Source organism: Thamnophis sirtalis, unplaced genomic scaffold (genome assembly GCF_051295495.1).
Source record: "Thamnophis sirtalis isolate CommonGarterSnake01/CBP01778 unplaced genomic scaffold, rThaSir2_p1.2 scaffold_14, whole genome shotgun sequence".
Taxonomy (NCBI): domain Eukaryota; kingdom Metazoa; phylum Chordata; class Lepidosauria; order Squamata; family Natricidae; genus Thamnophis; species Thamnophis sirtalis.
In genome coordinates, this window is record NW_028261394.1 from 37,361,505 (window position 1) to 37,378,451 (window position 16,947).

At 50.2% G+C, this 16,947-nt stretch overlaps 1 protein-coding gene across 1 annotated transcript in view; it reads left to right on the plus strand.

Annotated features, from left to right (window-relative positions):
* Window positions 1-1,182: 1,182 nt before the first annotated feature.
* The window catches only part of LOC106545466 (uncharacterized), a 29,037-nt gene continuing 13,272 nt past the window's right edge, over window positions 1,183-16,947 (plus strand). The window contains exons 1-3 of the mRNA XM_087729034.1: window positions 1,183-1,372; window positions 4,352-4,403; window positions 5,519-5,706. Coding sequence (XP_087585160.1) covers window positions 1,226-1,372; window positions 4,352-4,403; window positions 5,519-5,706 — 387 coding nt within the window. The 5' untranslated portion in view covers window positions 1,183-1,225. The remainder of the gene's footprint in view (window positions 1,373-4,351; window positions 4,404-5,518; window positions 5,707-16,947) is intronic.

Genomic DNA, 16,947 nt, shown 5'->3' on the forward strand with positions numbered 1-16,947 from the left:
TCAGCGTATTGCCCCCAACAACAATCCGGCTCCTCATTTTACCCACCTCGGAAGGCTTGGAAGGCTGAGTCAACCCTGAGCCGGTGAGATTTGAACAGCTGAACTGCAGAACTGCAGTCAGCTGAAGTAGCCTGTAGTGCTGCATTTAACCGTCACTTATTAAGCCCTTCATGGTATTGGACCTGGGAACTTGAGAGACCGCCTGCTGCCAATTACCTCCTCTAGACCGATTAGATCCCACAGACTAGGCCTCCTCCGAATTCCATCCACTGGCCAATGCCGACTGGCGACCACCTGGAGGAGAGCCTTCTCTGTGGCCGCTCCGACCCTCTGGAACGAACTCCCCGTGGAGATTCGAACCCTCACCACCCTCCAGACCTTCCGCAAAGCCCTTAAAACCTGGCTATTCTGACAGGCCTGGGGCTAAAAAGCTTCTACCCCCTTCTCGAATGGTATGACTCTTGTGTTTTAAATTATGTATTGTTGCGTGTCATTTTAATTTTTGTCTGCATCCCTCTCCCTTGGTTGAGTTGTGAGCCGCCCTGAGTCCCCTTCGGGGGAAAAGGGTGGCATATAAATAAAACAAACAAACAAACAAACAAACCACTGTGCCACCTCGGCTCTTAAGATTTCTTCCAACAACCGGTTCTCTGAACTGCTTAGAAAGTTACCAACCGGTTCTCCTGAATAGGTGCGAACTGGCTGAATCCCACCACTGGGTGCAACGTTAAGAAACCATACACCTCTATTTATTGTGAATCAAGGAGCATCTTATTTCACTAAACCTGAGCCCAAGAATGCAGCCTGTTAATGGAGAAAGCAAGGTAAACATTACTTTCATCAGTGGTTTCATTGCTTGAGGTTTTCAAACAAAATTTGATCTGTTCTTTCTTTTAAAAAAAAAGATTTACCAATTTGTTCATAAGCTGTTTTTTTCAAGACGGGAAACAGAGCAAACATCCTTTAGATGTGTAAACATTCGCTATGGGAAATGTCAAAAATGTATCCCCTCACACAACTAGGGCAGTAAAACATGACCTGAGCACTTGGATGAAGGGCCAATCATCTCCCCCACCCCTCACTGTTCTCCAAAGAACTTGGACACTGGAGCCAAGTATGTTACATAACTTGGGGTGGAGGGATTGGAGGCCAGCGAGGACTGGAGGAGATTTAATTGGGTTGAGCACAGTACCGTTTGTTAGTTGGATCATAGCCGGCGAGAGAGATGGATCAACTGAATCCATCCAGCGTTCTGGTAACCGGGGCCAATCGGGGACTTGGCTTGGAGCTGGTCAGGCAGCTGGTGGAGAAGAACAACCCCCCAAAATGGATCTTTGCCACTTGCCGGGACCCAGTGGGACCCCGCGCTCAGGTGAGGCCTGGGGTGCTTTCAGTTTTAGTGGGAAGAATGGCGTTTTTATATCGTTAAGGGCAATTCACTTGTCTTTTAGAGCCGAGGTGGCGCAGTGGTTAAATGCAGCACTGCAGGCTACTGCTAGATCAGCAGTTCAGCGGTTCAAATCCCACCGGCTCAGGGTTGACTCAGCCTTCCATCCTTCCGAGGTGGGTAAAATGAGGATTGTTGGGGGCAATATGCTGACTCTCTGTAAACCGCTTAGAGAGGGCTGAAAGCCCTATGAAGCGGTATATAAGTCTACTGCTATTGCTATTTTAGATGGTTATGGTGGGGACATGATGGGGCTAGGCATGATGGAGATAAAGAAATTATATCAATCATAATAGAGCTGGAAGGACCTTGGAGGTCTTCTAGTCCATCCCCCTGCTCAAGCAGGAGATCTTTTACCATTTCAGATAGGTGTTTCTTCAGTCTTTTCTTAAAAACTTCTAGTGATGAAGGGAAGCTGTTCCATTGCTTAATTATCCTCAGTTAGGAAGTTTCTTCTTAATTCCAAGTTGCTTTTCTTCTTGATTAGTTTCCATCCATTGTTTCTTGTCTTGTTTTACTGCTGCTTTGGAAAATAAGTTGACGCTCTCTTCTTTGTGGCAGCCCCATAGATACTGGAACACTGTTTTTATATCCTTTTCTCTAGACTAGCCAAACCCAATTTCTGCAACCGTTCTTTATATGTTTTAGTCTCCAAGCCCTTAATAATCTTAAGTTGCTCTTCTTTGCACTTCCCCCTCCCCCAAAGTCTCTGCATCTATGTGGAAAGGGCGTGACCAGAACTGGAAGCAATATTCCAGATGTGGTCTTACTAAGGCTTTATAAAGTGGTACAAATACTTCACATGATTTTGATTCTATGCCTCTGTTTATACAATCAAGGATCGTATTGGCTTTTTTGGCTACTGCCATGCATTATATAAGATTATTAAATAAATATCAGTTACAGTCCAATTGTTTTTGTGATGGCTATGGATATTCTCAATCATCCTGGTCATAATTGTCCATAGGTGCTATTCAAAAAAGCAATTGGCCTTTCATAGAATAGAATAGAATAGAATAGAATAGAATAGAATAGAATAGCAGAGTTGTAAGGGACCTTGGAGGCTTAAGCAGGAAACCCTACACCATTTCAGACAAATAGATATCCAACATCTTCTTAAAAACTTCCAGTGTTGGAATGTTCACAACTTCTGGAGGCAAGTTGTTCCACTGATTAATTTTTTAACTGTCAGGAAATTTCTCCTTAGTTCTAGGTTGCTTTTCTCTTTGATTAGTTTTCACCCATTGCTTCTTGTTCTACCCTCAGGTGCCTTGGAGAATAGTTTGACTCCCTCTTCTATGTGCAACCTCTGAGATATTGGAACACTGCTATCATGTCTCCCTTAGTCCTTCTTTTCATTAAACCAGACATACACAGTTCCTGCAACCGTTCTTCATATGTTTTAGTCTCCAGCGCCCTAATCATCTTTGTTGCTCTTCTCTGCACTCTTTCTAGAGTCTCCACATCTTTTCTACATCGTGGTAACCAAAACTGAATGCAATATTCCAAGTGTGGCCTTACCAAGGAATTATAAAGTGGTATTAACACTTCACGTGATCTTGATTCTATCCCTTTGTTTATGCATCCTAGAATTGTGTTGGCTTTTTCGGCAGCTGCAGCACACAGCTGGTTCAGTAGCACAATGGCTGTATTAAGTTGCTTATACATTTGTTGTAACTGCAGTAGTGCGGAATGTTTTAATAAATCTGCTGGTAATGAATTGTACTTTTAAAATGGCCCATGCGATTTTTACTTCTCTTTCTGCACGCTTTCTAGAGTTTTGTTGTTGATGTTTTTCACTCAAAAAGTTTTGCATCTCATTCAAGAAGTCTCTTTGCAGAATTAGAAACAGATGAAGTGCAGCAAGGCTAATTTTCCCAATCAACTGATTAGGAAAGCAGAAAACTGGTTGAAGCGAGCTATTAGGTAATGATAGCCAAATCTGGCCCTTAGGTTCTGCCACTTGGAGCTGAAGCCAGAAGGACATTTCTTCCAACATAATATTCTGCCTTTTTCATATTTCCTAGGAGGTTTCATTCTTCTAGGAGAGGGGTGAGTGCTAACTTCCTACAAGAGCTTTTGCTCAGAGCAGAAAACAGATCTCTTTGAAATAAAAACATTCCCACTGAACGTAGCCAAAGAGAGAGAGAAAAAAACACGCTGATTAGAATGGGGGGGGGGGGGAAGAAAGGAATGTGTTGTGTTGCAAGATTGGACAAAGCCAGAGGCGGGGGCAGTGTTTGCTAAAACCCTCTCCCTTGATTTTCTTCGGGAAAACTGTTTGCAAGTGATGTAACTTGGGTGGAATGACTAGGAATGAATGGAGGGTTCAGGCAATATTTAAGGGAGCGCATAAAAGTCGTTTCTTGGTTAGTTCTGGGCGGTCGAGAGAGATGGATCAACTGAATCCATACAGCGTTCTAGTGACCGGTTCCAATCGTGGGCTTGGCTTGGAGCTGGTCAGGTAGCTGGCAGAGAAGGATCTTTGCCACTTGTCGGGACCCGGCTGGATCCGGAGGTCAGGTGAGGCCCAAGGTGCCTTCAGCTGTTGGTGGGATGAACAAAGGTTTTGTCTTTAACAGAAATTTGCTTGTGGTGACAGTGCAGGCAAAGTTGGAGATAAAGATAGACCAGAGTTTTTTTTAAATGAAGACTGGTTATCTTTACAATGTTTTTAAAGGATGCTTCTCTTTGCAGAATTTGGGAGAGGGGGACAAGGGTGAGACTAATTTCTCCAGTCAATTGATTGGAAGATACTTACAATGGCTGCGTCTTTGCAAAATTTAAGAACCCGTATCAGATGTCACCACCTTTTGTTTTAAATTCTTATCCCATTTCAAATATGTCATTTGCAAAATGGGCTGCTGCTCCAGGCTAAGTGTGTGGATTTTTTCCCCCCTTTAGGATCTGAAGAATTTGGCTGCTGAACACCCACAAATTGTCATCATCGCATTGGGTATGTGTCCTGAAAATCCCCTTGTATGCAGTGGTGAAATTCAGTTTCTTTTGCTACCGGTTCTGTGGGCGTGGCAGGGGAAGGATACTGAAAAATCTCCATTCCCTCCCCACTCCTGGGGGAAGGATACTGCAAAATCTCCATTCCCTCCCCACTCCTGGGGGAAGGATACTGCAAAATCTCCATTCCCTCCCCGCTCCTGGGGGAAGGATACTGCAAAATCTCCATTCCCTCCCCACTCCCGGGGGAAGGATATTGCAAAATCTCCACTCCCTCCCCACTCCTGGGGGAAGGATATTGCAAAATCTCCACTCCCTCCCCACTCCTGGGGGAAGGATATTGCAAAATCTCCATTCCCTCCCCACTCCTGGGGGAAGGATACTGCAAAATCTCCATTCCCTCCCCACTCCTGGGGGAAGGATATTGCAAAATCTCCACTCCCTCCCCACTCCTGGGGGAAGGTTATGGCAAAATCTCCATTCCCTCCCCACTCCTGGGGGAAGGATATTGCAAAATCTCCACTCCCTCCCCACTCCTGGGGGAAGGATATTGCAAAATCTCCACTCCCTCCCCACTCCTGGGGGAAGGATATTGCAAAATCTCCATTCCCTCCCCACTCCTGGGGGAAGGTTATGGCAAAATCTCCATTCCCTCCCCACTCCTGGGGGAAGGATATTGCAAAATCTCCACTCCCTCCCCACTCCTGGGGGAAGGATATTGCAAAATCTCCACTCCCTCCCCACTCCTGGGGGAAGGATATTGCAAAATCTCCACTCCCTCCCCACTCCTGGGGGAAGGTTATGGCAAAATCTCCATTCCCTCCCCACTCCTGGGGGAAGGATACTGCAAAATCTCCACTCCCTCCCCACTCCTGGGGGAAGGATATTGCAAAATCTCCATTCCCTCCCCACTCCCGGGGGAAGGATACGGCAAAATCTCCATTCCTTCCCCACTCTGAGGTAATCCAAAGGTGGTATTTGCCGGTTCTGCGAACTACTCAAAATTTCCGCTGCCGGTTCTTGCAGAACCTGTCAGAACCTGCTGAATTCCACCCCTGTTTGTATGATGTACAAAGCCAGATATGGGAGAATGACCATTAATTTTTCCTCCTGAAGACACAAATGATCCAAGCAGCGTTAAGGATGCTGCAGCCAAAGTCACAGAACATCTGAAGGGGGCTGGACTGAACCTGCTGGTTAACAACGCAGGGATTTTAAAACTGAGCACCGTAGAGACAGAAACGCCAGAAAACATGTCGGAGGTATACAAAACCAACGTCATCGGGCCCATGATCGTCAGTCAGGTAAGGATAATATATTCTCTATTTATGGGGCGGAATTGGCTATTTGGATGGGAAGATTACGCAGAACAGATATTAGGAAGTTTGGATTTTGTCCTTGACTAAAAAAACCCGCTGTGTTGATGATATATTTTTGTCCACTGACTTTGGGCCACTCCCTCCCTCTCAAACTCCAAAACCTACCTCACAAAACTGTGAGATTAAAAAGCTAAACTTGTGGTTAGTTGTGAAGTTGTGTCCGACCCATCGCGACCCCATGGACAATGTTCCTCCAGGCTTTCCTGTCCTCTACCATCCTCTGGAGTCCATTTAAGCTCACACCGACTGCTTCAGTGACTCCATCCAGCCACCTCCTTCTCTGTCACCCCCTTCTTCTTTTGCCCTCAATCGTTCCCAGCATTAGGCTCTTCTCCAGTGAGTCCTTCCTTCTCATTAGGTGGCCATAGTTTCCTCTTCAGGATCTGGCCTTCTAAAGAGCAGTCATGGTTGATCTCCTCTAGGACTGACCGGTTTGATCACCTTGCAGTCCAAGGGACTTGCATGAGTCTTCTCCACCACAATTGTTCAAAGGCCTCCATTCTTTGGCGCTCAGCCTTTCTTATGGTCTAACCTTCACAGCCATACATTGCAACTGGAAAAAACATAGCCTTGACTATAGTCCTGGTAGACGCCACAAAATGTTCTAAAAGATTATTGTCAGTCAGTAACCAGTTAATCTACCTAAAGCAGCATTCTTCTGCCTTGGGACAGCTCAAAAAATGTGTTCACAACTTCATGTACATATGCCCGGGATGATTGCGGCTAGGTGAAAGTTAAAACTAGATAGAATTGATAAGAGCCTCTGCATCCAAAGTGCCTGAGCATGTTTTTTAAAAGTACCAGCACAAAAATACTGTTTAAACCAAGCCCAAGAAGTTGCCAGAATCACCATAACGTCATGTCTTTGGCCCTCTTCTTAGAGATGGTCCTGGTAGTTGTTGTTAGTTGCGAAGTTGTGTCTGACCCATAGCCTTCCTGTCCTCTACCATCCTCTGGAGTCCATTTAAGCTCACGCCGACTGCTTCGGTGACTCCATCCAGCCCCCTCCTTCTCTGTCACCCCTTTCTTCTTTTGCCCTCAATCGTTCCCAGCATGAGGCTCTTCTCCAGGGAGTCCTTCCTTCTCCTTAGGTGGCCAAAGTATTTGAGTTTCCTCTTCAGGATCTGGCCTTTTCAAGAGCAGTCAGGGTTGATCTCCTTTAGACTAACTGGTTTGATCCCCTTGCAGTCCAAGGGACTCACAGGAGTCTTCTCCAGCACCATAGTTCAAAGGCTTCCATTTTTTGGCGCTCAGCCTTCCTTATGGCTAAACTAGGAGCTAAATTAGGAGCCCCTAAACAGAGCATAAATAGATAAAATTTAAAACAAATTTGCCTCATAGTTGACATTTGATAGGCTATGAATATCATCATCATCATCATCATCATCATCATCATCATCATTATCATCATCATCTTTTAATGACCCCATAATCCCTTGCGGGATGAAGTCTGGGCAACTGAATGGAACTGAGTGTTTACTGGCCAGATGCCCCTCCTGTTGCCAATGCAGAGTTTTGTTCCGCAGATATATTCTCAGTGTGCCCAGAGAGAGAAATATCTATAGGATCAAACTCACAACCTCCTGATTGTGAGGCGAGAACTCCACCTCTAGGCCACCGCACCTGTCTTGATAGGCTATGGATATAGTGAGGATGAAATGATCGGGTTGGTTGGAGCAGAGATGAAGGTGGGGAGGATCTATTTAATCTCTTCTGGTGTTTCTTGGGGAGCAGCTGAAGGATTCTTTTGGAGCTTTGCATCACGAAATTTCACTGGTTAGGACTGTGATGGCGAACGTATGGCACATGTGCCGGAAGTGACACGCAGAGCCATCTCTCCGGGCATGCGAGCCATCACCCGTTGCTGTTCCGTGCTCCAGTGTGCTGACCAGCAAGTCTTCACGCTTGTAGGAGCTCCGGAAACTGGAAGAGCATCCTCCCGGTGCACATGCTCGTGCTGGGAAGATGATCTTCCGGTTTTTGGTGCATGCATGCGCACTGGCCACCTGGTCTTTGCCCGCGCATGCACGCTGGAAACCGAAAGATCATCTTCCTGGGGCGCGCATGCGCAGTGGGCGGCTGCTCATCCAGTTTCTGGCATGCACCCACACACACGCTCCCATTTCGGCCCTTGGCGTTGAAAAGGTTCGCTAACGCTGGGTTAGGAGATATGTTGGTGCCCTTCATTTGTCTGTTTTTTTCCCTAACCCTTTTGGTTATTGTCAGTCAGTAACCAGTTAATCTACCTAAAGCAGCATTCTTCTGCCTTGGGACAGCTCAAAAAATGTGTTCACAACTTCATGTACATATGCCCGGGATGATTGCGGCTAGGTGAAAGTTAAAACTAGATAGAATTGATAAGAGCCTCTGCATCCAAAGTGCCTGAGCATGTTTTTTAAAAGTACCAGCACAAAAATACTGTTTAAACCAAGCCCAAGAAGTTGCCAGAATCACCATAACGTCATGTCTTTGGCCCTCTTCTTAGAGATGGTCCTGGTAGTTGTTGTTAGTTGCGAAGTTGTGTCTGACCCATAGCCTTCCTGTCCTCTACCATCCTCTGGAGTCCATTTAAGCTCACGCCGACTGCTTCGGTGACTCCATCCAGCCCCCTCCTTCTCTGTCACCCCTTTCTTCTTTTGCCCTCAATCGTTCCCAGCATGAGGCTCTTCTCCAGGGAGTCCTTCCTTCTCCTTAGGTGGCCAAAGTATTTGAGTTTCCTCTTCAGGATCTGGCCTTTTCAAGAGCAGTCAGGGTTGATCTCCTCTAGACTAACTGGTTTGATCCCCTTGCAGCCCAAGGGACTCACAGGAGTCTTCTCCAGCACCATAGTTCAAAGGCTTCCATTTTTTGGCGCTCAGCCTTCCTTATGGCTAAACTAGGAGCTAAATTAGGAGCCCCTAAACAGAGCATAAATAGATAAAATTTAAAACAAATTTGCCTCATAGTTGACATTTGATAGGCTATGAATATCATCATCATCATCATCATCATCATCATCATCATCATCATCATCATCATCTTTTAATGACCCCATAATCCCTTGCGGGATGAAGTCTGGGCAACTGAATGGAACTGAGTGTTTACTGGCCAGATGCCCCTCCTGTTGCCAATGCAGAGTTTTGTTCCGCAGATATATTCTCAGTGTGCCCAGAGCGAGAAATATCTATAGGATCAAACTCACAACCTCCTGATTGTGAGGCGAGAACTCCACCTCTAGGCCACCGCACCTGTCTTGATAGGCTATGGATATAGTGAGGATGAAATGATCGGGTTGGTTGGAGCAAAGATGAAGGTGGGGAGGATCTATTTAATCTCTTCTGGTGTTTCTTGGGGAGCAGCTGAAGGATTCTTTTGGAGCTTTGCATCACGAAATTTCACTGGTTAGGACTGTGATGGCGAACCTATAGCACATGTGCCGGAAGTGACACGCAGAGCCATCTCTCCGGGCATGCGAGCCATCACCCGTTGCTGTTCCGTGCTCCAGTGTGCTGACCAGCTGGTCTTCACGCTTGTAGGAGCTCCGGAAACTGGAAGAGCATCCTCCCAGTGCACATGCTCGTGCTGGGAAGATGATCTTCCGGTTTTTGGTGCATGCATGCGCACTGGCCACCTGGTCTTTGCCCGCGCATGCACGCTGGAAACCGAAAGATCATCTTCCTGGGGCGCGCATGCACAGTGGGCGGCTGCCCATCCAGTTTCTGGGATGCACCCACACACACGCTCCCATTTTGGCCCTTGGCGTTGAAAAGGTTCGCTAACGCTGGGTTAGGAGATATGTTGGTGCCCTTCATTTGTCTGTTTTTTTCCCTAACCCTTTTGGTTATTGTCAGTCAGTAACCAGTTAATCTACCTAAAGCAGCATTCTTCTGCCTTGGGACAGCTCAAAAAATGTGTCCACAACTTCATGTACATATGCCCGGGATGATTGCGGCTAGGTGAAAGTTAAAACTAGATAGAATTGATAAGAGCCTCTGCATCCAAAGTGCCTGAGCATGTTTTTTAAAAGTACCAGCACAAAAATACTGTTTAAACCAAGCCCAAGAAGTTGCCAGAATCACCATAACGTCATGTCTTTGGCCCTCTTCTTAGAGATGGTCCTGGTAGTTGTTGTTAGTTGCGAAGTTGTGTCTGACCCATAGCCTTCCTGTCCTCTACCATCCTCTGGAGTCCATTTAAGCTCACGCCGACTGCTTCGGTGACTCCATCCAGCCCCCTCCTTCTCTGTCACCCCTTTCTTCTTTTGCCCTCAATCGTTCCCAGCATGAGGCTCTTCTCCAGGGAGTCCTTCTTTTGCATCTTGGAGCGAAGGGAAGGACGCGACAAGCGGGTATGCAAAACAGCAACCTTTATTGTGAACAGAGTAACTACGATTCAACGTGGCATGGTTCGCGCCAAACATTTATACCCCCGGGTTTGAACGAGGAGCCAATGGGGCGTCGAGTAGCTCGACCTATCAGGGCGAGGATTGAACCGGCTCCGCCCGGGAACCAATCAGAAAGGGAGTCCTTATTCCCGCGCTTGTATTTCCCGCGCTAGTATTCAACACCCCTCCCCCCCTAGTCAAAGAGTTCCTTAGGAAGGGCAAACATAGTCTTTCAAGTAGGTGGGACGGTGACGTTCCCGTCCCGACCTTCGTGGCTCCCCGGCGGTTATCGTCGGGGGGGAAACCGCCGGCGGAGGTGTGTCCGTGGTGGGGCGGTGAATCTGCGACGCGGTCCCAAGAGATGACGCTGGCCCCGGGCCCGGTGCCCGATGTCCGTTTGCCCGGGGTGGCGTCTCCGTGGCAACAGGAGCGTCCGACAGTGGCCCCGTGCAGTCTGGTTGGGGTGTAGGTTCAGAGTCTCGATAAGGGCTTCGAGGAAAGGAGTAGCCGGGTGAGGCGCGTCTGTCCGCAAAGTTCGTATCGGCTTGTCCCCTGTTCCCCGGGTGGAGGCGGTCTGTTGGGGGGAAAGTCATCGAGGGTGGCTCATGCTGAGAGCGGGTGTCTGAGAGGTTCGGGCCGTCTGTTTCCGCGGGGAGGCGTCGCCTTAACTGGTCCACGTGGCGCCTCCATTGTGTTCCGTCGGCCAGGCCGACCCTGAAGGAACAGGGGCCAGTCCAGGCTGTGATGGTTGCGGGAACCCACCGTGGATCCCCAGAAAAGGAGCGGGCCCATACAGGATCCCCTAACTTAAATGTGTGGGAAGGGAGGGCCCCCAGGTTGCTCGGCAGATCCCCTGCGTAAAGTGGATGGAGCCTGTCTAGGGGGGTTCGCAATCTCCTACCCATCAAGAGCTCCGCGGGACTTTTATTAGTCGTTGGGCAGGGAATGGAGTGCTGGCTCAAGAGGTAAGCCGCCACTCTTTCTTGCCAGTCGCCCTGGTCCATGCGGCCCAAAGCTTCTTTGGCAGAGCGAACTGCGCGCTCCGCCCGGCCGTTGCTAGCTGGGTGATAAGGGGCTGTGGCTGCGTGTCTGATTCCTTGTTCGGCCAGGAATTCTTGGAACGTGGTGGAGGTAAACTGGGGCCCATTGTCCGAGACTATCACATCCGGTAACCCATGTGTGGCGAACATCTTACGCAGGGCCCTCACTGTACTCTCTGCTGTGGTGGAGGTCATGATTACCAGCTCCACCCACTTGGAGTAAGCATCTACTACTATCATGAAGTTTCGGCCGTGGAAGGGGCCTGCAAAGTCAATGTGTAAACGGGACCATGGGCCTCTAGGGATTTCCCACTCACGAGGGGCGGCTGTGGGGGGATTCGGCCTGGAGTTTTGGCAAATCCTGCATCGGCCTACGTAGTCTGCAATTTCCGAATCTAGCAAGGGCCACCACACATAGCTACGGGCTAAGGCTTTCATTCGCGCTATGCCTGGGTGGTTTTTGTGGAGTGCGGGCAGGATTCGTGCCCGCAGAGCTGTGGGAATCACTACCCTATCCCCCCAGACAAGACAACCCCCGTGAAGGGCGAGTTCGGCTTGTCGTGCTTTAAATGGTCGGAATTCTTCCGCTACCTTTTCCGCGGGCCAACCCCTCAAAACCCATGAAGCTACTTGGGATAGGACGGGGTCAGCCTTTGTGCAAGCTGCGACGTCCGCGGCAGAGACTGGGAGGTCGGATTCGGCTATGGACAAAATAGAGAGCGCGGGCACGTGGGCTGTGTCCGTCTCTGGCAAAGGGCAACGGCTCAGGGCGTCTGCGTGCCCTAGCTGCTTACCCGGACGGTATAACAGCGTATACGAATATGCCGTTAGGAACTCCGTCCAGCGTGTCATGCGGGGAGACAAAATGGGGGGGGGGTTGGCTTGTCGCCTGCCAGTAGCCCCAGGAGCGGCTTGTGATCCGTGACAAGGGTGAAATTCCTACCATAGAGGTAGTCATGGAACCGCTTAATGCCGGACACTGCAGCCAGGGCTTCTTTATCGATTTGGCTGTAGTTCCGCTCCGTGGAGGAGAGTGTCCGGGAATAGAAAGCTATGGGGGCCTCTGAGCCGTTCGGGAGGGCATGGCTCAGGACCGCCCCTATACCATAGGGAGAGGCGTCGCAAGTCAGAACTAGGGGCATCCTGTCGCTGTATTGAATTAGGACTGCCGACGAGGTCAAAATGTCTTTTATAGCCGCGAACGCGTGCGCTTCACGGCTACCCCATTGCCAGGCCGCTGACCGGTCAAGCAGTCGGTGTAGCGGCTCAGCTAGCGACGCCTTGTGGGGAATAAAAGGGGCGTAGAAGTTTAAAAGCCCCAGGAACGCCTGCAATTCCGCCCTAGAGGTGGGTGCGGGTGCGTTTTTGATGGCGGCGACTTTGGAAGGAGTGGGGTGGATGCCTTGGGCATCAATGAGGAACCCCAAGAATTCTACCTTGGGTACGGCAATTTCGCATTTGCTGCGTTTTAGTTTCAGTCCTGCCTCCCTAAAATGTGTGAGAACCTCCCGCAGTGTTTTCAGGAGTTCCGAGTGGCTGGGGGCTGCGACCAGGACGTCGTCGAAGTAGGGAACGACGCCAGGGAGCCCGTGGAGCAACCGCTCCATGAGGCTCTGAAAAATCCCCGGGGCAACCGAAACGCCGAATTGGAGGCGGCGGCAACGGAAGGCCCCGCGGTGGGTGACGATGGTCTGGGCTGTAGCCGCATCGTCGTCTACGGGAAGCTGCTGGTAGGCCTGTGCCATATCTAGCTTGGCGAAAATGCGGCCTTGCCCTAAGGAGTGGAGTAGGTGTTGCACTACGGGAACCGGATATGGATTTGCCTGCAGGGCCAAATTGATGGTCGACTTATAGTCGGCACATATTCTCACCGATCCGTCGGGTTTGACCGGGAGGACTATGGGGGTTTCCCAACGGGCGTGATCTACGGGCTCGAGTACCCCCTGCTCTATAAGCTTATCAAGTTCAGTGTCTACCTTTGCTCTCAATGCGAAGGGGACCCTGCGTGCCTTCAGCCTAATGGGAGCGACCTGGGGACCAAGGCAGAGGGAAATGGGGGTGCCCCTATAACAGCCCAATTTCCCATCGAACACATCTGCGAACTCATCTAGAACGCTATCTACGGTGAGGGGAACTACCCTGTGCACCCCCTCTATGGTGAGGCCCAAGGCGGGAAACCAATCCAACCCAAGGAGAGCGGGCAGATCGTTCCTGACGATTAGAACTGGGAGTTTCCCCTTAAAATCCCCGTATTCCACCTGGATGTGGAATATTCCTGCCGTGGGAATCCCATTTCCCTGGTAGTCTAGGAGGGAGACCCCGACGGGGCGCAATTTGCTCTGGGGAACCCCGGGACAAAGGCGGGAAAACAAGGCCCAAGATAGGAGAGAACGGGAAGACCCGGAGTCCACCTCCATTCGACAAAGCTGACCTTCGAGTCGGACGGCGGTGCTGATTTTGCGGTCGCCGGCGGGAACGTGGGACGCCTGGTAGACCACGCAGTCGGCGCTGGAGGGCTGGTAGGTTGAGTGGCAGTCCTCAGCTCGCCTCGCCGGACGTGGCTGTTGGCGGCGTTGCGGTGCCTGGCGCTGGTCGCTGGGCTGCATAAACGATGGGGCTGGCACGAGAGCCCGGCAGACCCTGGCGAGGTGTCCTTCTCCTCGGCAGCGGCGGCAGACGGCGGAACGGAACGGGCAGGATGCGCGGCTGTGGCGGCCGCCGCATCCGCGGCAAGGTGCGTTTGAGGCTGGCTGAGCGGGCGTCGGTGGTTGCTGGTGTGGCCTCCGCTTCGGCTGCGTCCTCATTTGTCCGACGGTTTCCTCCTCCTCGTCTTCAGCAGGAGAGAGGTCGTCGACGAGGTTCGTCTGGGTGGAAGGCCCCGCGGCGGTTTGCGCGGGGGTTTTCAGCTGGAGGCGTTCGATGTCGGCCGTGGATTGTTCGGAGAGCTCCGCGGCTTGCGCGGTCTCCACGGCTTGCATCAAGGTAATTTTGTGATTCCGGAGCATGCGGCTGCGCAAATGCACGTCGCGGACCCCGCATACAAACTGCTCCACGAGGTTCTCCTCCAGGTCTGCAAAATCGCACTGGGCGGCCACTGTGCGCAAAGCCTCTAGAAACTGGCTGATGGATTCGTTGGGCTTTTGCACTCGGCGGCGGAAGGTGAAGCGGCGCGCGATCAGAGAGGGTGAGGGAGCGTAGTGGTTCCTCAGCCTGGACATCAGCTCGTCCCACCCAAGTTTGTAGGCTGGCCTCGGGGCGGCCAGGGCTCTCGCAGAGGCGAACATGGAAGGCTCACAGCAGGACAAGAAGAAGCTGCATTTCTCCTCGTCGGTCTGTGCCTGGTTCTTCGAGGCGATTAAGTAGCACTCGAAACGCTCCATGAAGCCGTCCCATGATTCTCCGGCGGCTCCGAATGGCGCGAAAGGAGGAAGCGATGATGCCATCGTGGTGTGGAGCCAGAGAGAGGGAGGAAGAGGGCGGAGAAAATTTTGCGTTCGCTGCCGGAGTTCTCAGCCTGAGGATAGCGTTCGTGCTGGTTCAGACGCGGTGGCAGCTGGCTTGTTCTTCTCCGTGGTCGCGGGAATCGGTATCCCATCCTCGTCGCCAGTTTTGCATCTTGGAGCGAAGGGAAGGACGCGACAAGCGGGTATGCAAAACAGCAACCTTTATTGTGAACAGAGTAACTACGATTCAACGTGGCGTGGTTCGCGCCAAACATTTATACCCCCGGGTTTGAACGAGGAGCCAATGGGGCGTCGAGTAGCTCGACCTATCAGGGCGAGGATTGAACCGGCTCCGCCCGGGAACCAATCAGAAAGGGAGTCCTTATTCCCGCGCTTGTATTTCCCGCGCTAGTATTCAACACCTTCCTTCTCCTTAGGGGGCCAAAGTATTTGAGTTTCCTCTTCAGGATCTGGCCTTTTCAAGAGCAGTCAGGGTTGATCTCCTCTAGACTAACTGGTTTGATCCCCTTGCAGTCCAAGGGACTCACAGGAGTCTTCTCCAGCACCATAGTTCAAAGGCTTCCATTTTTTGGCGCTCAGCCTTCCTTATGGCTAAACTAGGAGCTAAATTAGGAGCCCCTAAACAGAGCATAAATAGATAAAATTTAAAACAAATTTGCCTCATAGTTGACATTTGATAGGCTATGAATATCATCATCATCATCACCATCATCATCATCATCATCATCATCATCATCATCATCATCATCTTTTAATGACCCCATAATCCCTTGCGGGATGGTCTGGGCAACTGAATGGAACTGAGTGTTTACTGGCCAGATGCCCCTCCTGTTGCCAATGCAGAGTTTTGTTCCGCAGATATATTCTCAGTGTGCCCAGAGAGAGAAATATCTATAGGATCAAACTCACAACCTCCTGATTGTGAGGCGAGAACTCCACCTCTAGGCCACCGCACCTGTCTTGATAGGCTATGGATATAGTGAGGATGAAATGATCGGGTTGGTTGGAGCAGAGATGAAGGTGGGGAGGATCTATTTAATCTCTTCTGGTGTTTCTTGGGGAGCAGCTGAAGGATTCTTTTGGAGCTTTGCATCACGAAATTTCACTGGTTAGGACTGTGATGGCGAACCTATAGCACATGTGCCAGAAGTGACACGCAGAGCCATCTCTCCGGGCATGCGAGCCATCACCCGTTGCTGTTCCGTGCTCCAGTGTGCTGACCAGCTGGTCTTCACGCTTGTAGGAGCTCCGGAAACTGGAAGAGCATCCTCCCGGTGCACATGCTCGTGCTGGGAAGATGATCTTCCGGTTTTTGGTGCATGCATGCGCACTGGCCACCTGGTCTTTGCCCGCGCATGCACGCTGGAAACCGAAAGATCATCTTCCTGGGGCGCGCATGCGCAGTGGGCGGCTGCTCATCCAGTTTCTGGCATGCACCCACACACACGCTCCCATTTCGGCCCTTGGCGTTGAAAAGGTTCGCTAACGCTGGGTTAGGAGATATGTTGGTGCCCTTCATTTGTCTGTTTTTTTCCCTAAGCCTTTTGGTTATTGTCAGTCAGTAACCAGTTAATCTACTTAAAGCAGCATTCTTCTGCCTTGGGACAGCTCAAAAAATCTGTTCACAACTTCATGTACATATGCCCGGGATGATTGCGGCTAGGTGAAAGTTAAAACTAGATAGAATTGATAAGAGCCTCTGCATCCAAAGTGCCTGAGCATGTTTTTTAAAAGTACCAGCACAAAAATACTGTTTAAACCAAGCCCAAGAAGTTGCCAGAATCACCATAACGTCATGTCTTTGGCCCTCTTCTTAGAGATGGTCCTGGTAGTTGTTGTTAGTTGCGAAGTTGTGTCTGACCCATAGCCTTCCTGTCCTCTACCATCCTCTGGAGTCCATTTAAGCTCACGCCGACTGCTTCGGTGACTCCATCCAGCCCCCTCCTTCTCTGTCACCCCTTTCTTCTTTTGCCCTCAATCGTTCCCAGCATGAGGCTCTTCTCCAGGGAGTCCTTCCTTCTCCTTAGGTGGCCAAAGTATTTGAGTTTCCTCTTCAGGATCTGGCCTTTTCAAGAGCAGTCAGGGTTGATCTCCTCTAGACTAACTGGTTTGATCCCCTTGCAGTCCAAGGGACTCACAGGAGTCTTCTCCAGCACCAGAGTTCAAAGGCTTCCATTTTTTGGCGCTCAGCCTTCCTTATGGCTAAACTAGGAGCTAAATTAGGAGCCCCTAAACAGAGCATAAATAGATAAAATTTAAAACAAATTTGCCTCATAGTTGACATTTGATAGGCTATGAA